Source organism: Amblyraja radiata, chromosome 11 (genome assembly GCF_010909765.2).
Source record: "Amblyraja radiata isolate CabotCenter1 chromosome 11, sAmbRad1.1.pri, whole genome shotgun sequence".
In the NCBI taxonomy this organism is placed as follows: Eukaryota; Metazoa; Chordata; class Chondrichthyes; order Rajiformes; family Rajidae; genus Amblyraja; species Amblyraja radiata.
Window position 1 is genome coordinate 55208254 of NC_045966.1, and position 27861 is coordinate 55236114.

At 42.9% G+C, this 27861-nt stretch overlaps 1 protein-coding gene across 1 annotated transcript; it reads left to right on the forward strand.

The window, feature by feature from the left end:
• LOC116978417 (sodium-dependent phosphate transport protein 2A-like) lies at positions 1-27861 on the forward strand. The gene is made up of 11 exons (XM_033029538.1): positions 1-196; positions 4721-4849; positions 5363-5506; positions 7435-7546; positions 10275-10470; positions 13386-13481; positions 16727-16847; positions 20563-20730; positions 21697-21813; positions 23935-24059; positions 27289-27861. The coding sequence occupies exons 1-11, from the start codon at positions 1-3 to the stop codon at positions 27859-27861; spliced, it is 1977 nt and encodes a 658-aa protein (XP_032885429.1).

Sequence of the window (27861 nt, forward strand, 5' to 3'; positions counted from 1 at the left end):
ATGCATGGAGTGGCTGGGACTAAACCATTCCCCCTCCCTACGGTGGGAGGGGTGGCACACTCGGATCACGGCTACCTCTGTCCAGGGTCTTCAGTCAACCTGGTGGATGGCATGGACAAGTTTGAGATTGACTCACATTCAGCTAAACCCTGGACATTCTCCAAGCTAGACAACTCTAATGTGCTCCAATGGAGGGGTAAGTGGTGGACCATCAATTTATGCAAATAACCACACAGAACATTTCTCCCCAACTCATCATTTGCTTTAGGAAGGAACTGCAGATGCTGGTTTAAACCGAAGATAGACACAAAACAATGGAGCACTCAGCGGGACAGGCAGCATCTCTGGAGAGAAGAAATGGATGGCGCTTCGGGTCGAGACCCTTCTTCAGTTTGAATTACTCCAGCATTTTGTGTCTATCATTATTTTCTCTCTTGTTAATTCCTATTTCTAATGAGCCTGTAAGTGCTATTTATCAATCAACAGAGGTAAATAGGTGCAGATGTGGAGAACTATATTCTGCACTCTGTATCTCACCCATTGCTCTACCTATTGAGCTTGAGTTTGACGATTTGATAGTATTATCTGATCTGTTGGATAGCATGCAAGACAAAGCTTTGCACTGTGCCTTGGTACACATGACAACAGCAAACCTAAACCTACACCTTGGGCATTCTCATCCTGAGATGCAAGTTTGCAGGAATCCCAACAAGGCTGGCCAGATAAGTTTTGCAAAAGCAGGTTAACGTGCTGAATGTTCGAAAAAGTGATAGATGTAGAACTGAGCAAAGAAATATGAGAAAAAATAAATAAAATACCCAGGAATCACAGAGAACACTTGCATCTATGTATCTACTTCAGCCAATAAAATCCTGTGATTCAACAAATAAAAATTGAACAAGATCACCCGATATTGGTTGAAGAGATTGCTTTTTCTCATGAAATACTATACTGCTATAATGTCTGTCACCATAACTCAAATTATATGTGATGCGATTGATGCATTGTTTAGTTTAGTTTAGAGATACAGCGTGGAAAAGGCCCTTCAGCCCACTGAGTCCTCACTGACCAGCGATCCCCGCACATTAACACTACCCTATACAAACAGGGGACAATTTACATTTATGCCAAGCCAAAGCCTTGTAAACCTGTACGTCTTTGGAGTGTGGGAGGAAACCAAAGATTTCAGAGAAAACCCATGCAGTCACGGGGAGAACGTACAAACTCCACATAGACAGCACCTGTAGTCTTGATGGAACCTGAGTCTCTGGAGCTGGAAGGCAGTAACTCTAACGCTGCACCACCGGGCCTACCATTGGATGCAACATGATTTTGATCGGGAACTAGAAAACCACCTGAGAGTTGCTTTGGCAATTGTCAAGCTGAAAAAGAGTTGTGTTGCAAAAAACGCTGTTTCCATTTAACCTTCCTGCAGTAATCAGTCAGTTTCACCATAGGAGGTCATTAAAACTGACAATCAATCACCTACTAATACTTGAGCAACAATGCTCTATTAAACAATGTTACATATAATCGTTAGCATTTTTTTTGCTTGCAGAAATAGAAATAAATAGTTATTTAAAAAGTCCTTTATTTTCGATTAATTTTGTTATTATGTCTGAAACTCTCTATGCCCTAGCTGCTTTTCCCCACTCGCACAATTGTTTTTATAACATGATTTTCCATAACACAACATTTCTAAGGAGACAAAAATGATTGCATAATGTAGAAGTGAGTGGTGTAGAGAGACAGGTGGGTTGGTGGGGGGGGGGGGGGGGGGGGGGGGAGTTTCTTGGTGGTAAGAGAACAAACCAAAGGTCGAATGATAAAAATTGAGATCACATTATTAGTTATGAATGCATTAAAACTTCAGCTCACAACTATTTTAATACATTAACTCAGTAACATCTCATGCCCACAATTTGTTGGGTTCATCCTATTATTAGTCTAATCACACAGCATTTTGTAGCATTAGCTAATTTTATATTTATCTATGTTTACATTACCTCAATGTATTCAAATTATCTGCCAACATACTCTGCTGATGTTTTAGCAGGTCAGAATGTGTCTAGGAGAAACCACAAAGAAAAGCAGGGATGGATTAATAAATTATGTTTTTCAAGAATTCATACTGGGCCTGAAGAGGTTACCATCAATGCTTTGAAATGAGAAGCAAGGATTATTCACTTATTATAAGGCAGTAGGGAGCCATTCAACTCATCAACTACACGCCAGCTCTCAGCGGTATCTTCCGTTCCATTCCACCTTTTATACCTCAGAAGATGGGCAAATTATTCTCCCTCGCATGCTGCTTTGATCCTTATTCCACTTACCTCATTTAAGGAATAAGTTTACAGTGGCCAATTTACTCACCAGCATACCTTTGAGATATGGGAGGAAATCCTTGTGGTCACCGGGAGAACTCTCAATATCAACTCGGGCAGTATTCCAGCTCAAGGTTGAACCGGGTTATCGGAGTGATGAAGCAGCAGCTACACCACTCTAACCTTTTGGTATGTTTTGCAAAAATAGAGATTGACTGAAATTGATTAAAGGTTAAATTTAGGCCCTGGGGATTGCTGGCCGGGCTGGTATTTATTGTCCATCTCCAGGTGTCCTGTAAATGTAGCTGGTTGGTTCTTGAATGGCTGGGGCAGCAGTCTGGTGCTACTGTATATCACTTCAGCACTATTCACATTAGTATGCCAAATATAGACACATAAAGCTGGAGTAACTCAGCGGGATAGGCAGCATCCCTGGAGAGAAGGAATGGGTGATGTCATCCATTCCTTCTCTCCAGCGATGCTACCTGTCCCGCTGAGTTACTCCAGCTTTATGTGTCTATCTTCGGTTTGAACCAGCATCTGCAGTTCCTTCTTACACATTAGTATGCCAGCCTGAACAAAGTAGGAATACTTACTTTTATAAAGGACATTGAGTCAAGTCAAGAGAGTCAAGGATGTTTAATTGTTAAATGCACCAGGATCAGAATAATGAAATTTGTACTTGCTGCAGGTTTATAGGCACATTTACACAACAAGACCGCAAATAAATTCACAACTTCAACAATACAATAGATTATCAGTAATACTGGGTAACTGGACCATAATAGTGAAACTGAAGTATGTAGTGCAACCTTATATAAAGTCCATTGTGGGTCGGTGCTGAGGAGGATTTCTGCTGAGGGCTGTGTAGTGTGGTTCAAGAGCCTGACAGTTATGGGGAAGAAGCTGTTCTTGAACTTAATAGTAATCAGGCTCTTGTATCTCATTTCCGATGGTAGCAGCAAGATAAAAGCATGGCCAGGGTGGTGTGGGTCTTTGATGATATTAGTTGCCTAATGCTTGAGGTAATGCTTCTTGTGGGTCCCTTTGATGATTGGGAGGTCAATGCTGTGATGGACCTGGCAATGTTCACCACCTTTACACAATGGTGAACCATGTTGGCTTTCATGACAATTGAGGAGCTTCAAGGCCACTTTTACAAACCCAATGTTACAAATTTTGGATTTCTCGTCTGGAAACACAGGCTAGCTAGATGAAATTTGAACATAAAAGGATTAGGCAAATAAATCAAATAACCTTTTCATGGCTCCACTGTGGAATGGGAACGATGTTTGCTGAATCCAGTAGGTGAAATTGGAACTGAACAAAGAGCTGGGATTATTTCAAATGGATTCTCAGAGCCAGAGTGTGAGGTGGTGTTGTTGATGAAAATACTCTTGTTAATTGGAAAGTGATGATAGACACAAAAAGCTGGAGCAACTCAGCGTCTCTGGATAGAAGGAATAGGTGACCTTTCGGGTCGAGACCCTTCTTCAGACTGAGAGTCAGGAGAGAGGGAGACACAGAGATAAGGAAGTGTAAGGTATAAAAACGAGACATCAAAGGGGATGCAGCTCAAGGAAAATGTAGAATAGATCATTGTTAGCTAGAAGTAGGTGACATCGAAGCATACAGGGATAACATTTAATCAAGGGAACGGCCAGACTGGTCGGTGAACTGGGAAGGGGGAGGGATGGAGAGAGAGGGAAAGCAAGGGTTACTTGAAGTTAGAAAAGTCAATATTCATACCGCTGGGGTGTAAGCTGCCCAAGTGAAATATGAGATGCTGTTCCTCCAATTTGCGCTGGACCTCACTCTGACAGTGGAGGAGGCCCAGGACAGAAAGTTCTATCAGAATGGAAGGGGGAGTTAAGGGCCTGTCCCACTTACGCAACTTTTTCGGTGACTGCCGGCACCCAGTATAGGTCGTTGCAGGTCGCCAAAATGTTCAACATGTTGAAAATTCAGCGGGGACCAGAAAGACGCTACGACTCTTTGGGCGACTGAGGACACTACTCACGATCATGCAGGGGATACCCTGGCGACATGTGGCGGGGTGAAGCCTGTTTGGTCGTGAGTATTCGCCCAAAGAGTCGTACCTTGTTCTGGTCGCAGCTGGATTTTCAACATGTTGAAATTTTTCGGCGACCTGTAACGACCTATGACGGGTGCTGGCAGTCGCCAAAAAAGTTGCGTAAGTGGAACAGGCTCTTTAAAGTGTTTAGCAACCGGGAGATCAGGTAGGTTAAGGCGGACAGAGTGGAGATGTTCAGTAAAACGATCGCCAAACCTGCGCTTGGTTTCTCCGACCAAGTGATCAGCCCCTTTCAAAATGAAGAGAAATCTTAATGCAGTTGTCTAAAAATAATCTGAGAAATATATTTTATATATTTCAGAGCTTGAAGCAAAAGGGAAAGTGAGATTTATCTTGAACTCAATGATGAAGATGCTGCTCCTCTTTAGTTTTCTCTACATGTTTGTGTGCTCCCTCGATGTTCTCAGTGCAGCTTTTCAACTTGCTGGAGGTAAGCGATGTTTCACTCATTGTACTCCAGATCCAATACCTCTTTGTGTGCAGGATGAAACCATTAATCTCATTTTGTATGCACTTCATGTCCTGTTACATAAGAAAGGATGTGATAAGTGATTTACTAGTTTGGGTGGCAGCTGGTATTCACTAGGCTAAATGATCATAAATAGATTAAAATTTAGACCTGCTTTCTTTGGAGTTTAGAAGAATGAATGCTGAACTACTTGAAATATATAAGATGTTTTTAGGTGTGTGTCAGGATGGTTAGCAACTAGACCTGATAGTCTGAGGCCATAGAGTTTTCCTGTAACTGGTCTGCTCCATTTACAAGTGTGAAATGAACAGCACATATTAATTTCAAGCTCAGCCTCTCTGAGTTAGATCATTTTTAATTGTTCTCTGTTCAAAAGTTGAACACAACCAACCAGAAGTAAATTCAATTAGCTCACGCAAGCATCATTGTGACCAATTTTTGGACATGTGGCAATGAAGTCTTTCTTTTTTTTAGGCAAGGTGGCAGGTGATATTTTTAAGGACAATGCTATCCTGTCTAATCCAGTGGCCGGACTTGTGGTGGGAATCTTAGTCACCGTCTTGGTCCAAAGCTCAAGCACTTCAACGTCCATCATTGTCAGCATGGTGTCATCAGGATGTAAGTACATACTTCCAGTCAGATCACAAGAGCACAGGTGGAATGGGCAGAAACTTGCAGACAAGATAAACCATTGTCAGTCACGCAAAAACATTAATGATGTATCTGAACTTAAGAGCTGAGCTCCACACTGCCACTGAAAGGTGATTTTATTGAGGAGGAGAACCAGGAGATCAGGTAGGGAGATCAGTAGGTTAACACCTACGCTCAGTCCACCTAAACCTACCTGATCTCCTGGTTGCTCAGCACTTTAACTCCCCCCTCCCATTCCCATACTGACCCTTTTATCCTAGGCCTCCTCCATTGTCAGAGTGGGCTCAGCGCAAATTGGAGGAACAGCATCTCATATTTTACACCCCAGCGTTGAGAACGTTGACTTCTCTCACTTCAAGTAACCCTTGCTTTCCCTCTTTCTCCCTTCCCAGTTTTTGTTACCAGTCTGACTGTCCCCCTGATTACATTTTAACTCAGTTTGCTCTGTTTGTTATCATATCTTAGCTAACAATTATCTATTCTACATTTTCCTTGATCTACATCTCTTTTGATCTCTAACACTTCCTTATCTCTGTAACTCCCTCTCCCCTCACGCTCAGTCTGAAGAAGGGTCTCGCCCTGAAACGTCACCCATTCCTTCTATCCAGAGATGCTGCCCGTCCTGTAGAGTTACTCCAGCATTTTGTGTCTAACCACATCAAAATGCTGGATCCATATCAAACCACATAAAGACATTGCTGCATCATCTGTCATTCGTGGAAAGGTTCTTCCGGACCAACACCTTTGACCACAAGTCCATCGGGCAGTGGTCAGCACGGAACGTCCTGCAGGCACTGCAGGGAAATTACTCCATGGATCCTATGGCGTGGTTCCCAAAGCAGACTGCCCAGCTTGTCTGGCAAAATGCCTCATCGCCAGAACTCACCAACAAGCACCAATACCTGGCTTGGCTGGCGGTGAGGGGAGCCCTCCCAGTCAGATCCTTCCTGCACCGTTGGAACCTCACTACCAGCGCACGCTGTCCTCGGGACGGCTGCTATGGAGAGGGGACGGTTGCCCACCTCTTCACAGAGTATGGATTCGCAATGAGAGTCTGGAGAGGTCTGCAAGGGTCCCTGTCATGGTTTATTCTGAACAGCTCCGTCACAGAGGACTCTGTGATTTACGGACTGTTCCCAGGGATGCATTCAGAGACTGATATCGAGTGCTCCTGGAAGGTCATCAACTCGGTTAAAGACGATCTTTGGTCTGCCCGAGCGTTGTTCACCACCCAGCGGAGCGAGATGTCCGTCGGGGAATGTTGCCGACTGGCCCGCTACAGACCGCGGGAGTACGTGCTGAGGGACGCACTGAAGCTCGGTGCAGCCAACGCCAAGGCTCGGTGGGGGAGGACCACATTCTAGGTTCCTTCCACTGCTGAACATGGGGGGCAGGGTGTGGTGGATATGCTCCTCAAAATAAGGGAAGGGATTCCACGCCATTGGGCCACATGAGTGGCAAGGGTGTGGGATAAATTTGTGAAATTTGAGCAATGTATGTAGACTGTATTGAATAATTTGTATAGCCTCCGAAAATGTCGGATGAATCTTTTGCATGCTTCATGTATTGTATATATTTATTACCTGAATAAAGTCTATTTTGAAATTAAAAAATTAAAAAAAACAACCGTCCATTCCATGAAATGGCTATTCTCAGAAAAGGATGAAACCCAGCCTAGTTCTGGAAATGAGATTTTGAGATGTGATTACTTTGGACAGATAACCAGATGACAGTCAATGTAAGTTAGTGGGCATCTACACATACTGTCAAAAGCAGTCCAATAGATCAGAGATACAATTCAGAAACTTGTGCATTTGGATAATAATATGTAACAGGTCCTGCCTTTCCAATTTCAAATACAAACACTCAATATATCTGTGTGTTTTTTCTTTCAGTGCTGGGAGTGCAGTCTGCCATTCCAATTATTATGGGATCTAATATTGGAACCTCTGTAACGAATACCATTGTAGCTCTAATGCAAGCTGGGGACAGAAATGAATTCAAACGGTAAGATAAACCACTAATTATCTCACTGCCAATTTAAGCCATTCAGATTGGGTTCTTTCTAAAGCATCTGTGATCTAGGCAGACATGTGCCCACAAGGACAATGAGTTTGGTCCTGGCTAAGGCTCCAAAATCTTGGATGTATGTCTTAATTACCTGGGTGATCGGATTCACAATAATGGATAATAATAATGGATGGGATTTATATAGCGCCTTTCAAATACTCAAGGCGCTTTACATCGCATTATTCATTCACTCCTCAGTCACACTCGGTGGTGGTAAGCTACTTCTGTAGCCGCAGCTGCCCTGGGGCAGACTGACGGAAGCATGGCTGCCAATCTGCGCCTACGGCCCCGCCGACCACCACCAATCACTCACACACATTCACACACATTCACACACATTCACACACAGGCAAAGGTGGGTGAAGTGTCTTGCCCAAGGACACAACGACAGTATGCACTCCAAGCGGGATTCGAACCGGCAATGGGCAATTGAAGGGCCTCTTTCTATCAAATCTACCTATGCCACTGTTAAGTTGCAATCTATCTGACTTCAGGCAATTGAATTGTCCTATCAATAACTAGAGAGTGTTCCTGACCTACTATTTCCCTCATTGGAACCCTCAGAATATCTTTAATCGGACTTTACTGGACTTGATCTTGCACGAATGTTATTCCCTTTATCCCTGCATCTCAACACTGTGGATGGCTCGATTGTGATCATGTACAGTCTTTCCCCTGACTGGGTAGCATGCATCAAAAAAAGCTTTTCACTGTACACCTGACAACAAGCTAAGCTAAACGAAAAACTCAACTATCTTCTGAGGTAAAATGCTCAAGGGACAGAAATTGAAAATAAGCATTCATAATATTACTCTCCCAGAATAATCGCGCAAATTGCATGTGTGTTACTGTGCTCAGAATGAAGACTGGATAAAGTCAGTCATTGAGTGATACAGAGGCCACCTGCCCACGTTTGGTCCATATTCCTACAAACCTGTGCTATCCACGTACCTGTCTAACTGTTTCTTAAAGGTTGGGATAGTCCCTGCCTCGACTACCTCCTCTGGCAGCTTTTGCCGTACACCAACCACCCTTTGTGTGAAAAGGTTACGCCTCAAATTCCTATTAAATCGTTTACCCTTCACCTTAAACCTATGTCCTCTGGTCCTCGATTCCCCTACTCTGGGCAAGAGATTCTGTGCATCTACTCGATCTATTCCTCTCATGATTTTATACACCTCTAATAGATCACCCCTCTATTAGATCATCCCTCATCCTCCTAAGCCCCAAGCAATAGAGTCCCAGTCTACTCAACCTCTCCCTGTAGATCAGACCCTCTCGCCCTGGCAACATCCTTGTAAATCGTCTCTGTACCCTTTCCAACTTGACAACATCTTTCATATAACATGGTGCCCAGAACGGAATACAATACTCTAAATGCGACCTCACCAGGAATATCCAGCTGAGATTTTATTCATTCAGTGATGGGGGATAGTGAGAGCACTAAAGGGCCGGTCCCACCAGCATGCGCCTGCATGCGGCAAGCGCGACCTAAAGGGCCGGTCCCACCAGCATGCGCCTGCATGCGGCAAGCGCGACCTAACGTGGTCACTTGAGCCGTATGGCATGCGGCAAGCGCGACCAAACCAGAAGCGGGAGCCGCACGGAGGTTGAGTGAGTAACACGGCGTTGAGGCGGCTGCGGGCTGGCCGGCTGTTGCCGCGCGGAATTTTTAAACATGGTCAGTTTTTCGGAGCCCCACGTGATGTCGGGACCAGCTCCGCTTAACTCCATACGGCTCCGCCGATCGAAGTGGGACCGGCCCCGCGAGGCCGTACGGCTCAAGCGACCACGTTAGGTCGTGCTTGCCGCATGCAGGCGCGTGCTGGTGGGACCGGCCCTTTAGGTCTCGCTTGCCGCATGCAGGTCGCATGCCCATGGGACAGGCCCTTTATTTGCCCAATTCTAATTGCCCTTGAGAAGGTTGTGGTGTGCTCTCTTCGTGCCCTGCTGCAGTCCTTCAGGGTATGGATATACCTGCAATGTTGTTAGGGAGGAGGTTCCAGGATTTGGACCTAGAGACAGTGAAGAATGTCAGGCCAGAACAGTGTGTTCGATTAGAGCACCAGGTAGTGGTGCTGTCACACCTTTTGTTTTCACTGTTCAATGTTCTCAATATATACTCTTAGATCGCTGATAAGCACTGGTGGGAGTGGTTTCTTTGGTTATATTCTGTTCCACAATTGATTTTTCAATTCCCTGTGCCTCAAGTTGAGGGACAAATTTGCAATTTCACCACCTACGGTGTGTTAAATCCTTGCAGCTGCACCGGGAAATCGCAATGCAGATGATTTTTGACTCTTTAAGACATAGATGATATACTGTGCATCTGGGGCAGTTTATCTGGGTTGAAAGGTTGACTGAGCCATTTTTTTTAAATGCTACCATCCACACTGATCTTATTCTGGCCAGGAATATCTTGATAACAATTGGACCATAGCAACCTTGACCAAACCTCCTGCCTATTTAAGCAGCCTTGGTGTTAGTTGCCGCACTTCAATCGTGACTCTGGCTAGGATCAAGGCAAACAGAAACCAGACTTGAGGTCTTGTGTGCATCTGGGAAAATATCACTCGCTGGCTCACTCAATTGTTCAAGCTAACTTCCAACATGAAAGTGGCTCAACTTATTCTATGTTGCCAAATATTTCTTAAATTAATTTCAGGGCATTTGCAGGGGCCACTGTCCACGATTGCTTCAATTGGCTCTCTGTGCTGGTACTGCTGCCAATCGAGGTTGCTAGCGGCTTCCTGTACCGGCTCACCAAGGTGGTGGTGGGGAGCTTCAAAATCCAGACAGGGAAGGATGCACCCAACCTTCTCGGTATCATTACCGATCCATTCACCAACCACATTATACAGGTTTGGACATCAGTTGTTAACATGGTTGTTTGTGTTACGTGTACTTCGGATGATAATCGTGATCCAATAGGATTAATGGTACCCAGTGATGGTGACACAATGGCACAGCAGTTGGTACTGCTGCCTCAAACCTACAGGAACCGGGGGTTCGATCCTGACCTTGGGAGCTCTCTGTGTGGTATTTGCACCTGAGGTCAGAACATGGTACTGTGTGGGTGACCTGGTGTCCACCGACACCCTGAAAGATGTACTGGTAGGTTAATTGTCTGCTTTACGTTGATTGCAACAATAATCATATGTATGCAAGAATAAGTTCTGAGGTGCAGGAAAACTAAGAGAGATGGAATGGGCCTAATGGTATTGCTCCCTCAAGAGCCAGCATTAGCCCAATGAACTGAATGGTCGCTTTTCATGTTATTATAATCTAAGACAGGTATAAGATAGAATAACAAGGTGTCAAACAAGGTCTGAAGAAGGGTCTTGACCCGAAACGTCGCCTATTCATTCGCTCCATAGATGCTGCCTCACCCGCTGAGTTTCTCCAGCTTTTTTGTCTATAAAAAGGTGTCAGATAGGTTTGCAGCATAACTATTAGTATGGCATGAATCGAATGCTATTAAGGATGAAAAAAATGATAGATTTCAGATTTTTGTTTCTACCTCATTATCCAAAGAAGAACCTTTGTTTATTAGAGGCTGGAATGATAAATAATTCATGTAGTTAAGCAAAGTTACACGACTGATTTACTTTTTGCACATCCATCAAAGCCTTTTTAAATATCAGTGGTTGTGCAATAGCACTGTAGCTTTTTCCTTAATGTAACATTAGTCAGTCAACTCAAAGCAAAGATCAAACCAATTAAAGGTTGCTTTGACTATGAATGAGCCACACATAGACCAGAGCTGCGGATGTAACAGGTCTTTATTTAGTACAAGTAGACATGCAGAGAAGAGTGATGCATCACGCAAACTAGAAGAACATAATCTTACCTTTCTTTCTCTACCCCCATTCACATTTTCCCTTCTCCTCCTCCTGCTACTCATCTGCCACCGCTCCCTTCTCTGAGTTCCCCATTTTTATTTTATTCCACTCTTTCCCCCTTTCCCCTGTCCCCTCTCCCCTTCCACCTATACCCCTCCCTCCAGCATTACATTCCACTCCTCCCCTTCCTTGCTACTTACCTGCTACCACTTTGTCTCCATTTCATCACTCGCATTTGTTACAGTCTCCACCCATCTGACAGGTTGCTCCTCATCACTTGTATCCACCTATCATTTGCCATTTTTTGCACCATCCAACTGCTACCATTTCTTCCCATCTGCTCCATCTGTCAGAAGTAAGAACATGGAGGCAGATTATTATCTCAATTATGTCAGATTAGGGAAAGTGCAACGAGACCTGGGTGTCATTGTACACCAGTCGCTGAAAGTAGACATGCTGGTACAGCAGGCAGTGAAGAAAGCTAATGGCATGTTGGCCTTCATAACAAGGGATTTGAGTAGAGGAGTAAATAGGTCCTTCTGTAGTTGCACAGGACCCTGGTGAGACCAAATCAGGAGTATTGTGTGCAGCTTTGGTCTTCTAATTTGAGGAAGGGCATCCTTGCTATTGAGGCAGTGCAGCGTAGGTTCATGAGGTTAATCCCCAGGATGGCAGGACTGTCATATGAGGAAAGGTTGGAAAGACTGGGCTTGTATTCACTGGAATTTAAAAGGATGCAAGGGGATCTTATAGAAACGTATAAAATTATAAAAGGACTGGACAAGCTAGATGCAAGAAAAATGTTCCCAATGTTGGGGGAGCCCAGAACCAGGGACCACAGTCTAAGAATAAAGGGGAAGCCATTCAAAACTGAGATGAGAAAAAACCTTTTCACCCAGAGTTGTGAATTTGTGGAATTCTCTGCCACAAAAGGCAGTAGAGGCCAATTCACTGGATGAATTTAAAAGAGAGTTAGATAGAGCTCTAGGGACTGGCGGAATCAAGGGATATGTGGAAAAGGCAGGCAAGGATTACTGATTGTGAATGATCAGCCATGATCACAATGAATGGCTGTGCCGGCTCGAAGGGCCAAATGGCCTCCTCCTGCACCTATTTTCTATGTTGCTATGTTTCTTATTAGGGTTCCAACCTAAAAGGCTGTCTGTCCATTTCCCACCACAGATGCTGACTGACCCGCTCCTCCGGCACTTTCACTTTGGTTTTTTTAGCAGAAGGGATATGGTTGGAGAATCTCTTGCAGGATTCTCTTTGGAAATGCTCTCAGGACAGAGTAGGCACCAGATCTTCTCCTGGATGTCTGCTTGTTCCAAATAAAGACCTTCTACATCAACAGCCTTGGTCTCCGCATGGCTCATTCAAGGTCAAAACATAAATCATTCCAAACGTTCAAGAAACAGTTTTAATTAATTAGTTAGTTCATTGCAGTTACAAAGCAATCAACAAAATTAATCTAAATACATTGTTTCAAATGTATTCAGAATAGAATCTGCATGATAGGTTTCTCTTAGCCTTGTGACTTGTGAGATGAAGGATATCCCATGGAAATATATACATATGTTATATTACTGCCAATTATATGCCTGGCTCTTCTCCTGGTTGTTAATTTTTAACTTTAATTGAAATCAAGAATGTTGTTCGACGATATTTGAATGAAATAAGATCATGTTGAGATGTATGATTAGCCAATGATTTAAAACAATGGCTAGAAGGGTTTTGTTGTTAATCTCCCAAATATATTTTGAAGAAAAAACATCATAAGAGCTCCACTAGAAAATATGTTTGTGCACTTTATCCTGCAACTGATCATGAGTACATTTTGCAATTTTAAATTCACAATGTACAATGCTTGAGAGATGTAAAAGTGATAAACAATATTTAGAAGATGTTATCTAAAATTAGTTAATATTTTCCAGCTGGATAAATCTGTAATCACTGCCATAGCAATTGGAGATGAAAGTTTTCGGAATAAGAGTCTTGTGAAGATATGGTGCATAACAAGAACTGTACAGGTAAGGAAGTATCTTGGTCATTGGGAAAGTTAAATAAAAAATTGTCTCCTCCTAGGGTTTCTCTACTGTTGCTTTGGAGTCCAGTGGTCTTGAATTGGGTCAGAATTCATGCACGAGGGATATTAATATTGTTGGAATAGAATGGCGGACTGCATTGATATAGTGACTGGAACACAGGATGGTATCCAATGAAGTATAAGGGTTTGACAAGAACTAGATCGAGCCAAAGCTGGGGAAGTGAGCTTGGATGACTTAACGCTGGAACTAGGAAGTGGGTTTAAAGGAAGATCCTTTTGGAGTGAGAAAGAGAGGAAGAGAGCTGGACAGATACGGCAGGAATAGTGGTGAGGGCAGAGATGTGTACAAAAAACTGGAGTCAGATTACTTGGGCACTGAGGGTATTGTCGCCCCAATGATCATTGAGGCCAGAAAGTCTGCCATGCATTGACAGATGAAGGTAAGGAGGTTGGTACAACTGCTGCTACATATTCTTATTTGATACTAAACTCACAGACGGGCTTCAATTTCAGCACAGATTCACCTCGATTGGCCACTGACAACATTGTCCCTTTAGCTTTCTATTTAACCCGATAGAATAAAATAAGGATAATCTGATATGTAATTGTACAGGCTCTGATTTATTCTGTACCTTTTCATACTTCTTGTCTCCTTCTCCCCTGACTCTCAGTCTCAAGAAGGGTCTCAACCTGAAACGTCACCTATTCCTTTTCTCCAGAGATGCTGCATGGCCCGCTGAGTTACTCCAGCATTTTGTGTCTATCTTCGGTGTTAACCAACATCTGCAGTTCCTTCCTGTGCTGAAGTCTTAGGTGGTTCCACATCTGGTTTACTGGATTCAATTTCAAGAGCTCACCTTAAAATTACAGCTAGTTCTGCTGGAACATGATAGATGTTTTCCTAAGAAACCTTGTTTTAGAGACAATCATGTTAGAAAAACAATTTTGTCAATGATGAAAATTGGTTTAGGGGCTAAATAGTTTCAGACTTGCAATATTCATCCTTTATAACAGCATTAAATTAAATTTTGTTAGTGCAAGCAAAAAGGATGAAAGGCTGCATGTTCCATTGTCTATTAGAGTATCACAAGTATCAATAGAAGCAATAGTTTATCAACTTCAACGGCCATCCGATGTAAAACAGGCAGACTGTTTTCTGAAGAGAAATGGCACCTTATTACTGTGGGGAGGCTATATAGATTTTTTTTTCTCCAAGACTGTTATTTGCAAGACAGTGTTTTTTCTGCTTGTTAATTTCCAAAGTAACTTTTAATTCTTTAGTACCTCTTGGCTTGTATAATACAAACAGTGTTCCCTAATTCATCAGTTGCATTATATTAAATTTGTGGTATGGAAACAGAACTCTCTGTATTTGTTTACTGGAAACTTTTTTATATTTGTAACATGTTAAAATAAGTAGTGACTTAAAGCTGTATTGGGTTATGAATAGGAGTGATATCCAATAAACTGGAAAATTTGGAAAGGAACTGCAGATGCTGGCTTAAACCGAACATAGACACAAAAAGCTGGAGTAACTCAGTGGGTCAGACAGCCTCTGGAGAATAGGAATAGGAGATCTTTTGGATCGAGATCCTTCTTCAGACTGAGAGTGAAGCAAAATGGAATCGTGAGATATGGATGGTGATATAGAGAGATATAGAACAAATGAATGAAAGATATGCAGAAAAGTATAAATTATAAAGGAAACAGGCCATTGTTAGCTGTGGGTGAGGTGATAAAGACACTGCCAAAGACATAAGCATGCCAGATTATCAGAGTTTTACTGCAGTGAAAATGTCTTTTAGTCGTTGACTTGCTTCTGTCATGGAATTGCATTACCTTCCCTTGCATTTATCATCTTTCCTGAAGCTATGCATTCGATGTTTGGCTGCAATTGTTGGATTGTTTTTTCTAAGCAAGTGATCCAGCCAACAAGCTGGGCAGTGGGTCAAATGATGCCGAGAGAGAAACAAAATGAACAAAAGGAAATGAGAGAGGAAATAAAATAGAAAGAGAGGAAGAGAAACTGAAAAATAATTGCAGAAATAGAAAAAAAAACTTGATTCAATTAAACAAAAATCAAAGGCTTTGAGGAAAATAATTACTAAACCAAGGGCAGTGGAGGGAATGAGGAAATAATTAATTGAAACTGTCTTACTTTAATGTATTTTTAATTAATGTTACTTTAATAGAATGGGAGGAGACATAGCTTTAAGATAAGTCGGCCAAGTTTCAAGGAGATGTGCAGGGCACATTTTTTACACTGAGGATGGTGGGTGCCAGGGATATTATGCCAGAGGCATCGTGGAGGTGGAGGCAAGTATGATAGTGGCATTTCAGAGGCTTTTAGATAGGCACACAGACACGTAGGGAATTGAGTGATATGGATCATGTGCAGATGGATGATATTAGTTTTAGATTATCTTGGCATCACGTTTGGCACAAACATTTTGTTCTGTAGAACCTGTTCCTGTGCTGTACGTTTCCATGTCCTAATGAGTATTCTGCGAATATCAGTGGTCTTTATCGCAATCCTTTGATGAAACTATTCTGTGCAATTTTGGTCTCCTAATTTGAGGAAGGACATTCTTGCTTTTGAGGGAGTGCAGTGTAGGTTCACCAGGTTAATTCCCGGGATGGTAGGACTGACATATGATGAAAGAATGGGTCGACTGGGCTTGTATTCACTGGAATTTAGGATGAGAGGGAATCTAATAGAAACATATAAAATTCTTAAGGGATTGGACAGGCTAGATGCAGGAAAAATATCCCCAATGTTGGGGGAGTCCAGAGCCAGGGGTCACAGTTTAAGAATAAAGGGTAGGCCATTTTGGACTGAGATGAGGGGGAAAAAAATCATCCAGAAAGTAGTGAATCTGTGGAATTCTCTGCCACAGAAGGCAGTGGATGCCAATTCACTGGATGCTTTCAAGAGAGAATTAGATTTAGCTCTGGGCTAAAGGAATCAAGGGAAATGGGGAAAAGGTAGGAACAGAGTACTGATTTGGGATGATCAGCCATGATCATATTGAATGGCGGTGCTGGCTCGAAGGGCCGAATGGCCTACTTCTGCACCTATTTTATGTTTCTTTGTTTTTAAACATTTGAAAAAAAGCTTTCAGCTCGATTAGACCTTTATCTCTGCTTCTTCGGCCACTTTGATCTTGTAATAGCCTCAAGCTTTCTGCAGTCTCTTTGTTAGTGCGGCTAACTGGCCCTTTGTTACAGGTGCAGGACAACATCACAGTAGACGGTCTGGATAAATGTACAACACCGGAAATGTGCTGGCAGGATAGGAACTACACATGGACCCTGGTCAACAGAACATACAAAGAAAACATCGAGAAATGTAGGTGGAAGAATAGTTCCCCAGATTTGACTCTGATTTATATATTTGTGCAAATTCGAACCTGGATTTAGCAGGCAGCATTCTGCAAATGCCTCTGTTAAGTGACAGTAAAGAATTGTTACATTTGTCTTATCTCTTACCAATATGATTTTACATACTTCATCTTAGTGCATTAATTTCCCAGACTTATCTCTAAAAAATACTAGGCATAATTGTGCCACTGAAAAATTGTCTGTATGCTGTATCTGAGGGTATTTAGAGACAAATAAGAGCATCATGCATTGATAAGTGAGTGTAACGGCATATTATTGCAGCTGCTGCCATGTATTCTGAAAATCAACCTACTACAGCAGGCCAGTTAGCATCTCTGAAGAAAAGGAATGAATTACATTTTGGGGCAAGACCCTTCTGCAGACTGAAGAAGGGTCTCGACCGAAACGTCACATATTCCTTTTCTCCAGTGATGCTGTCTTACTGGCTGAGATACTACAGCCTTTTGTGTCTCTCTATGGTTTAAACCAGCATCTGCAGTTCCTTCCTACACATTAACCTACCACAGGTGAGTTTGAATTTGAGCACAGGTGTAGCCCTGCTGCCACTAAGACTTTGGACCATTTGCATTGTAACTATTCACAAGTACCAATGCCTACGTATATATGTAGGCATGCCAATGTCCACACATTCAAACCATACACTTTACATGAATGGTGGCCGACTAGCAAAAGGGGAGATGCAGCGAGACCTGGGTGTCATGGTACACCAGTCATTGAAAGTGGGCATGCAGGTGCAGCAGGCAGTGAAGAAAGCGAATGGTATGTTAGCTTTCATAGCAAAAGGATTTGAGTATAGGAGCAGGGAGGTTCTACTGCAGTTGTACAGGGTCTTGGTGAGACCACACCTGGAGTATTGCATACAGTTTTGGTCTCCAAATCTGAGGAAGGACATTATTGCCATAGAGGGAGTGCAGAGAAGGTTCACCAGACTGATTCCTGGGATGTCAGGACTGTCTTATGAAGAAAGACTGGATAGACTTGGTTTATACTCTCTAGAATTTAGGAGATTGAGAGGGGATCTTATAGAAACTTACAAAATTCTTAAGGGGTTGGACAGGCTAGATGCAGGAAGATTGCTCCCGATGTTGGGGAAGTCCAGGACAAGGGGTCACAGCTTAAGGATAAGGGGGAAATCCTTTAAAACCGAGATGAGAAGAACTTTTTTCACACAGAGAGTGGTGAATCTCTGGAACTCCCTGCCACAGAGGGTAGTCGAGGCCAGTTCATTGGCTATATTTAAGAGGGAGTTAGATGTGGCCCTTGTGGCTAAGGGGATCAGAGGGTATGGAGAGAAGGCAGGTACGGGATTCTGAGTTGGATGATCAGCCATGATCATATTGAATGGCGGTGCAGGCTCGAAGGGCCGAATGGCCTACTCCTGCACCTAATTTCTATGTTTCTATGTTTCTATATTACCTGTCCTCATTTTTCGCACCAATGAATACTGATTCACTGCCATGTGCCCAACCATTGCACCAGACTATCTGCCATTTTCCCAACATGATGCCTCCGTCACACACTTCCGCTTTACTTCCCTTTCAGCATTTTGAAGTAACCATTCTCCCAGTACAATCAGGTTCACCCCTCCACCTCCACTGGTGCCCATTACACTTCCCACAACTTCTTTCCAAGCAGAACCTCTACTCTGGAGTTGACAACCTGAACTATGGAGAGGATCCTTGAAAGATTTCAAGCTTGAGGAATCTCCAACATGCTCTCCTGTTCTCCTAATCTGAGGAAAGACATTCTTGCCATAGAGGGAGTACAGAGAAGGTTCACCAGACTGATTCCTGGGATGGCAGGACTTTCATATGAAGAAAGACTGGATAGACTCGGCTTGTACTCGCTAGAATTTAGAAGATTGAGGGGGGATCTTATAGAAACTTACAAAATTCTTAAGGGGTTGGACAGGCTAGATGCAAGAAGATTATTCCCGATGTTGGGGAAGTCCAGAACAAGGGGACACAGTTTAAGGATAAGAGGGAAGTCTTTTAGGACCGAGATGAGAAAATCTTTTTTTACACAGAGAGTGGTGAATCTGTGGAATTCTCTGCCACAGAAGGTTGTTGAGGCCAGTTCATTGGCTGGATTTAAGAGGGAGTTAGATGTGGCCCTTGTGGCTAAAGGGTTCAGGGGGTATGGAGAGAAGGCAGGTATTGGATATGGATTTGGATGATCAGCCATGATCATATTGAATGGCGTTGCAGGCTCGAAGGTCCGAATGGCCTACTCCTGCACCTATTTTCTATGTTTCTATGTCTATGCCCTGTGGAAATGCAGCTTTTCAGTGCTCTCCTCTGCATACAGAAAGTGAGAATGAGCCATGTGGTATGTTACTCATCTCGACAGACCAAGAAAGGATCTGAGCTGAGTAAACTGACTTTAACCAGTAAACTGTGAAGGTGCTAAAATCACTGAGAACTGATCTGCCAAGAACTCTGCTCCAAATTGATGCTGATGAGAATGGGGTGCTGACATGAGCAGTGGGCGTTTCAGCTGAATCCACTTCTCTTTGAATACTTTGCACACCTGCCACTCTTCATCACACTGAAAACTCAGTGTCCACATGATAAAAATGGCTAGTTGAGTAAGTTATGATAACATGGCCAATTGAATCATCTCACATTGCCTTCAGAACATACATGTCACTGGTGGGACAGTCAGTTGGTGAAAGACTCAAACTAGAATGTACTATTTGAACTGAATGGCTTTTTTTGTACCTTAATGTTCCAAATAACTTGATGCATTTTGGACTTGAGGTACTGAATGGCCATTCCCTGCTCTTCTGGGTAGATCAGAAGCTAATAAAGTCATAAGTGATAGGAGCAGAATTAGGCAATTCGGCCCATCAAGTCTCCTCCGCCATTTAATCATGGCTGATATATGTGTCCATCCTAACCCCATTCTCCTGCCTTCTCCCCATAACCCATGACACCCGTACTAATCAAAGTATTGTAATCTAATCTAGGTTGAATGCTGCAGACTGCCAATGACCCAGACTCTTGTATATCCAAGTATGGCCAACCCTATCTCCAGACCAGCAACAGAAGAGGAAACTCCCTACCTTGAGTGTCCAGCCTATCTGTGACTGGGACAATGATCTATAACGAAAAACAGACACATCAGTGCCTAAACAAAGTCTGAGCCAGTCTACAGAGGCAGCCTCAGACTCAAGAACACTGAGCACTGGGATGGTTCAGCCTTGAGTAACTGAGCCTGCCTGTTACATTGTTCCGCAAGATTCCCCCCACCCACTCGCGAACCAGTCCCGTGAACATGTGTGTGTGTGTGTAGGCATTATGCATGGACAGGAATGTCTTCACTTCAATCACTGAGAGGGTGCTTGCACCTTTTGTCTGTTACAATTGCAAATATTGCAGTATTGAGGGGAAGATATTTTGATTAACAGCTGTCCGGGAAAGATATTTCACTAAAGCTTCAATATCAATATCAATCAATATCAGTTTTATTTGTCACTTGCACATAAAGTGCAGGTGAAATGAATTTGCCAGCAGCGGTACAATGAAAAAAAAACACAATAATTTTTTTTAACACAAACTTCATTTAACAATTCCTAGCTTCCACCCTTTGCCATTTCAGGAGCCTCTTGCTTGGTTTGGAAACGATTGCTTGACCTTTCAACGTTTTTGTCCTTTGTCCAGGTAACCATTTGTTTGTGAATTCCACCATGCCTGATCTTGTAGTGGGGCTGATCCTGCTGGCTGGCTCGCTGGTTGTCCTGTGCACTTGCCTGGTTCTAATAGTCAAGCTACTGAATTCCATGCTGAGGGGGCAGGTCGCCAATGCCATCAAAAACGTTATTAACACTGGTGAGTCTCCATCCACAGCAAACGGCCTGAGACTTCAGGTGTAACAAAGGGAGTCTTTGGTTGACCACAGCAGGTCAAGCACTTGCCATTTTTATGGATAAAAGTTTGGCGGGCTGGATTGAAACTAAGTTCAAGAAGGGAAGTGGGCACTCAGGCAGCTGATGTGAAGAATGGAAAATAGAATTCATGGAACATAGAACATAGAACAGTACAGCACAGATCAGGCCCTTCGGCCCACAACATGATGCCAAGTTAAACTGATCTCATCTGCCTGCCCATGATCCATATCCCTCTATTCCCAGCAGGTCTATATGCCTATCCAAAAGCCTCTTAAACACCACTACCGTATCTGTCACCACTACCACCCCTGGCAGTGCATTCCAGGCCCCCAACACTCTCTGTGTTAAAAAACTTGCCCCGCACATCGCCATTTAACTTTCCCCCTCTCACCTTATGGCTCTGCTCTCTAGTGTTGGGAAAACAAATTTCACCCTGGGAAAAAAATTCAGAACGTCGACCTTCCAGAATTAATGAATTTAAATCTACCATCCTCCATCAACAGACACTAAAGGACTTAAACATATCCCTGAGCTTCAGTTTATGGTCAGATTTCCAGCAGAATAAGCAAAGATCAGTGAGAACAGTTCCTGCAGTAAATTGAGAATGTGATGCTGCCATGAGCACTTTAACAGAGCATAAGGCTCTTCATCGGAACAGCAGCAAGCTTTACATCCAAAAAACAATAATGACATTATATTCAAAAAGCAATGTAGTTCTGCCCAGTCATTTAATAATGCAGCAAACTGCTTCGATTGCAAGGATGCTTCCAATGTTGCTATTAGACACCATTAATTTTTGACTCGTTATTTGACTGTTTTTGACTGTTCTATAATTAAATTGTGAGGACTCAGGAGTGTTACGGTATCCCAGATGGAGAATTTATCACGGAATTTCCCCTGCTTTCAGATTTCCCATACCCATTTGGCTGGCTGGCAGGCTACCTTGCCATGGTGGTAGGAGCTGGCATTACCTTTGTTGTACAAAGCAGTTCTGTGTTTACTTCAGCCATCACTCCGCTTATTGGTAAGTTTGCATGCAATCAGTACTAGGTGCTTTCTGGTAGTCATGTCATGGATGCTAGTTAGAAACATGAAATGCTTTCAAATGGAGGAAGATACTCCCATGTCTTGTTGTTCTGGCTCCATGCAGATGGTATCTGATTATTCACATCAACAAAACCGGGCAATGTTTTCCAATTGACGTATTTCTCCCATTCTCTTTTGAAAGTTACCAATGACCTTTTCAGGTTGATACTTCCAATTGAAAGGTCATTGACATGAAATGGTAATTCTGCTACTCACACTAGGGGTGCTGCCTGACCTGCTGGGTATCTCCAGAATGTTCTGCTTTTATTTTGTACTTATGACTTTCAGAGCTTTCCATAGATTCTTTAGCCAGTCAGTATACACACCCACACACACTATATATATATATATACCTTAGTTTTTCATAAATGTTGGGTAAAATCCCTTGATATTTTCTTTTTTCCTGTTTATCTTATTCTCTCTGTATTTCTCTTTCTTGTTTTCAATTGTTCTGCCAGTTTTTTTATCTCTTTCTCTTTCTCTTTTTCTCGCTCCCATTTTTTCCTCTATCTTCCTAATGGTCTCTCTTACTTTTCTTTTCTTTCGCTCTCCATTTTACTTTCTCCTTCTTTTCTATCTTTATTACTTTTTCTTTCCTTCCTGCATGTCCAGCTTTCTACCTTCCTCCCTAATATGTCCACCTTGGAATCCATGCCTTGACTATTTGGGAATATCAACGGCATATCCATCTCTATTTTGGCACTGCCAAACTTTCTACCATTTTGTTGTGCATTCCTTACTTTAGATTGTGAATGCTGTCCTCCAAATCTAATGTTTAAATTCATGCATCAATTTACACGGCCTCTCCTTCTGTATGTTCAACAACAAAATACTTTTTCTCCCATTCTGATTATTCTCTCATAATCCAAACCTCTGCTTTAACATGTACATCTTCTAGGGCCTGTCCCACTGTATGAGGTAATTCAAGAGTTCTCCCGAGTTTTCCCCTGATTCGAACTTGGAGAATGTCTGTAGCGGGTCCGTAGGAATTCGTGGATGTCGTAGCGGCTCGTACGCGTAACGGTAGGTACTCGGGGAAATCCGGTAAACTCGTGACGTTTTTTTCAACACTGTGAAAAATGTGAAAAATGTCCACGAGTAAAAAAATACTCGCGATGAAAATAATTGTTACTTTTTACTCGTACGAGCCGCTACGAGACATCCATGAACTCCTACGGACCCGCTACGGACATTCTCTGAGTTCGAATCAGGGGAAAACTCGGAAGAATTCTTGAATTGCCTCGTACAGTGGGACAGGCCCCTCATGCTATCTTCACATTCTCTCTTTCATCTGAGTTACAGCTCCCAGAATATATAACATTTGCTGAGGGGAAAAAATCCTGGCAAGATGACCAAGAATCATAGTAAATTTAACAACTGCAGTGTATGGTTGAGGCAGAATTAGGACTATGTTGGTTGTTCAGCCATCTTCACTGGATCATTGTTTACTAATCTGATGGCTGAGGAGTTCAGAATTGGTTTCCCAAAAGATCGCCATCATGTGATCAGCAGGAAATGAGGAATAAAATGATAATGTAAGCATTCATTTAAGGCTAATGAACTTTAACAAATAACGTTTAAGAAAGAACTGCAGACGGTGGAAAAATCGAAGGTAGACAAAAATGTTGGAGAAACTCAGCGGGTGAGGCAATATCTATGGAGCGAAGGAATAGGTGATGTTTCGGGTCGAGATCCTTCTTCAGACACATCAGTCTGAAGAAGGGTCTCGACCTGAAACATCACCTGGGCATTTTGGTCAACATGGGCCAAAGGGCCTATTTTCATGCTGCGTGGCTCTTTGACTATGACAAAACAATGTTGGATTCAAGTACATTTTCTGTTTAAAGCTAGTACACAGTGCTGTGAAATATTCTACACTCCCCCATCAATGGGGGCAGTGGTTGGGAAGAACTCAGTCAGAAGACAAAAAAACATTTATGAACCTGTTAGGGTGATAATGATTACATGAACTATTTGATCATTATCATTTCAATATTGTCTCATTAACTACATTATATTGAGGTGGTGTCCACCTATGCTGCTCTTTCCTACTTTCCAGGTATTGGGGTGATCAATATTGAACGTGCCTACCCATTAACCTTGGGATCCAATATTGGCACCACCACCACGGCAGTTTTGGCAGCTCTGGCCAGTCCAGGTGACATGTTACCAAGCGCTTTCCAGGTAAATATACAGCTTTTCCAGCATTGTTCTGAAACCCAGTCTTCAGTGACGAGTGTAAATGTTGCATTTCACACAAAAGCATACAGTTCATTCATTTTTCCGCCCCTCTTCCTTTCATACCCTGGATCTGCTTACCTGGGCCCAAGCCTGGTTGCACACGTTCTCAAATGGCATTCATTCTCAAATCTCATTCAATGGGCAGCTTTCAGTTGTGATCTTGATTTACCACTAGTGTGGGGTTGGGCGAGAGGAACTGTTGCAATTGTCACACCTTGTCCAATGTATAAGTCAACAGAGGTGATGGGAAGGAGAGCTCACAGCATTTTCTTATCCTCCTCCACCCTGACTTATGTGGATTATTGCAAATCACTTTTGTTTCAAATAGGCTGAGGATTATGAAATCATCACAATAGAATGTATGTGAAATTAATTAAGTGTTCATTAATTTTGCTCAAAATTTCTTGGACCTTTAAAATGATAAATTATAAAGGCCCAGCAAAATAAAACATTATAGGTTGAATGATTAAGGCAAACCAATCTACACAGTGGAAAAACACAGTGGGGCTGCTTCATAGCTCCAGTAACCTGAGTTCAATCCTGATCTCTGGTGCTGACTGAGAGATTTTTAGACTCTCCCTGTAGCCATATGAGTTTCCCTCAGATCGTCTGTTTTCCTCCCGTATTCCTCCCATGTACAGACGCACCATAGAAAGCATTTTATCAGGATGCATCACAGCTTGGTTTGGGAACTGCACCATCCAGGACCACAAGATATTGCATAGAGTTGTGGAGCCCGGACCATCACACAAACCAACCTTCCTTCTATTGACTCCATTTATACCTCGCGCTGCCTTGGCAAGGCCAGCAGCATAATCAAGGATGAGTCGCACACTAGCCACGCCCTCTTCTCCCCTCTCCCATCAGGCAAAAGGTATAAAAGTGTGAAAACGCACACCTCCAGATTCTGGAACAGTTTCTTTTCAGCTGTTATCAGGCAACTGACTCATCCTACCACAGCAAGAGAGCAGTGTAGAACTACTATCTATCTCCTTGATGACCCTCGGACTATCCTTGATTGGACTTTGCTGGCTTTACCTTGCACTAAACGTTATTCCTTTATCATTTACACTGTAAATAGTTTGATTGTAATCATGTATTGTCTTTCCGCTGGCTGGTTAGCATGCAACAAAAGCTTTTCACTGAACCTCGGTACACGTGACAATAAACTAAACTGAACTGATATTCCAAAAATGGGATTGTAGGTTAATTGGCCACTATAAATTACCCCCTAATGCAGGAAATTGGCAAACAGAATCAAAGTGTAATTGAAGTATAATGGAGAGAGAATAGTTTCTCATGTATCTGTGCAAGGACTTCTGTTGTTTGTGATACATATAAATGACTTGGATGAAGATGTAAATACTTTGGTTAGTGAGTTTGCGGATCACTCCAACATTGATAACATTGTGGACAGTGAAGAAGGCTGTCAAAGGATACAGCGGGATAGAGATCAGTTATGGATATGAGCAGAGAAATACCAGTTGGAGTTTAATCTGGGCACGTGTGAGGTGTTTCACTTCAGGAAATGAAACAGTTAATGGCAGGATGCATAACAACACTGACATATACATGGATATTAGGGTCCATGATAATAGCTCCCTGAAAGTAATAACACAAGTAAATAAAGTGGAAAAGAAAGCATATACAGGATTATGTTTCCCTTCATTGGTTAGACATATAGTATATGCGCCATGTTCCAGGTTTATAGGACTTTGGTTAGGCTGCATTTGGAATATTATGTGCATTTCTGGTTACCACGTTACAGGGGGGGGGGAGGTTTGGAAAAGGTGCATATGAGGTTTACTAGGATACTGCCCGAAACTGAGGGTGTAAATTTTAAGGTGAAGTTGGACAAATATGGATTGTTTTCGCCACAGCAGTGGAAGCTGAGGGGAGACAAAAGAGAAGTGTATAAAATGATGAGGATAATAGATAGGCTAGACAGTCAGAACCATTTTTCCAGGGTGCAAATGTTAAACGTTAGTGGGCATAACATTAAGGTGGGAGAGGGGGAGTTTAAAGGCGATTGTGGGGTAATTTTCATTACACAAAGAATGATAGGTGGCTAGAACATGCTGCCAGGGGCGGTGTGGAAGCAGATACGATAGTGGCGTTTAAGAGATTATTTAAGATAGCCACATGGATACGCAGGCTATGGAACGATATGGTGCACAAAGGAACAGAAGGGATTAGTTTAAGTAGGCATCAACTTCGGCACAGACTTGTGCTGCACTTTTCCATGTTCTAAACTGCAGGATTCCAGGTGGGGGGGGGGAGTAAAGAGAGGGGGAACGGGACTAGTGCGAGACTCCATAGACTGATAGGTCAAATAGCCTCCTCCTGTCTTGCATAAGTAACGATTAAAAATTCCATCAATTTTGAAGAAATAATTATAAATGCTGAAATAAACCAAAATTAACAAAAATATAAAACACCACCTTGCTTTTTCTCCTCATAACCTCCAGGCATTAATTCCTCATGTAATTTTCTCATATTCGCTTACAACTTAAAAGAGGCCATTTGGCCCGTCGTGTCAATGCTGGCTCTCAATGCATTCCCGTCGATCCCATTCCCCATATTTTACCCTATAACCCATTCTCTCTCAAATACCCATTGACGACACCCTAGTAATAATAATAATAATGGATGGGATTTATATAGCGCCTTTCTAATACTCAAGGCGCTTTACATCGCATTATTCATTCGCTCCTCAGTCACACTCGCTGGTGGTAAGCTACTTCTGTAGCCACAGCTGCCCTGGGGCAGACGGACGGAAGCGTGGCTGCCATTCTGCGCCTACGGCCCCTCCGACCACCACCAATCACTCACACACATTCACACACATTCACACACAGGCAAAGGTGGGTGAAGTGTCTTGCCCAAGGACACAACGACAGTATGCACTCCAAGCGGGATTCGAACCGGCTACCTTCCGGTTGCCAGCCGAACACTTAGCCCATTGTGCCATCTGTTGTCCCAAGTATACTAGCCACCTGCTCACAATAGGGATCATTTTTACACCAGCCACTTACTATTATTACTTGTCATACCATATCCTATCTTCATGACGGATAGAAAAATTGACAGTACTAACTTTAACTGAATTCATTGTGGCTTTGCCTAAGTAATAGTGAAGACTGATTATTATTTGTTTTGTTTTGCTTTGCAGATTGCGCTGTCCCATTTCTTTTTCAATATCGCTGGGATAATACTTTGGTACCCTATTCCGATCACCCGCTTCCCTATCCGCATGGCAAAAACTTTGGGTGAACGGACTGCCAAGTACCGCTGGTTTGCTGTTTTATATCTGATCATCTGCTTCCTTCTCCTCCCCTCGCTCATCTTCGGCCTTTCCATGGCGGGTTGGCAGGTTCTGATTGGAGTGGGTGCCCCGTTTGTTGGCATACTCATCTTCATTGGCATCACCAATGTCTTGCAGACACGTAGTCCCAAATACCTGCCAAAGAAACTCCACTCGTGGGATTTCCTCCCCAACTGGATGCACTCCTTGAAGCCTATGGACCGCATCATCACCAATGCAGCCGTCTGCTGTACGGACCACTGCATTTGTGCCGACAAGAGTGATACGCGAGAGGGCACCAGCCAAACTGAGTTATCTTCACAGATGAAGGTGAAGGCAGTTTGTGACAACCCAGCCATCGCCTACCTGGAGGAAATTTCAGTTGGAGCCTCATCGCCCAAACTAAATAGATTGCCTATGCAAGATATCACACAGCTGTAA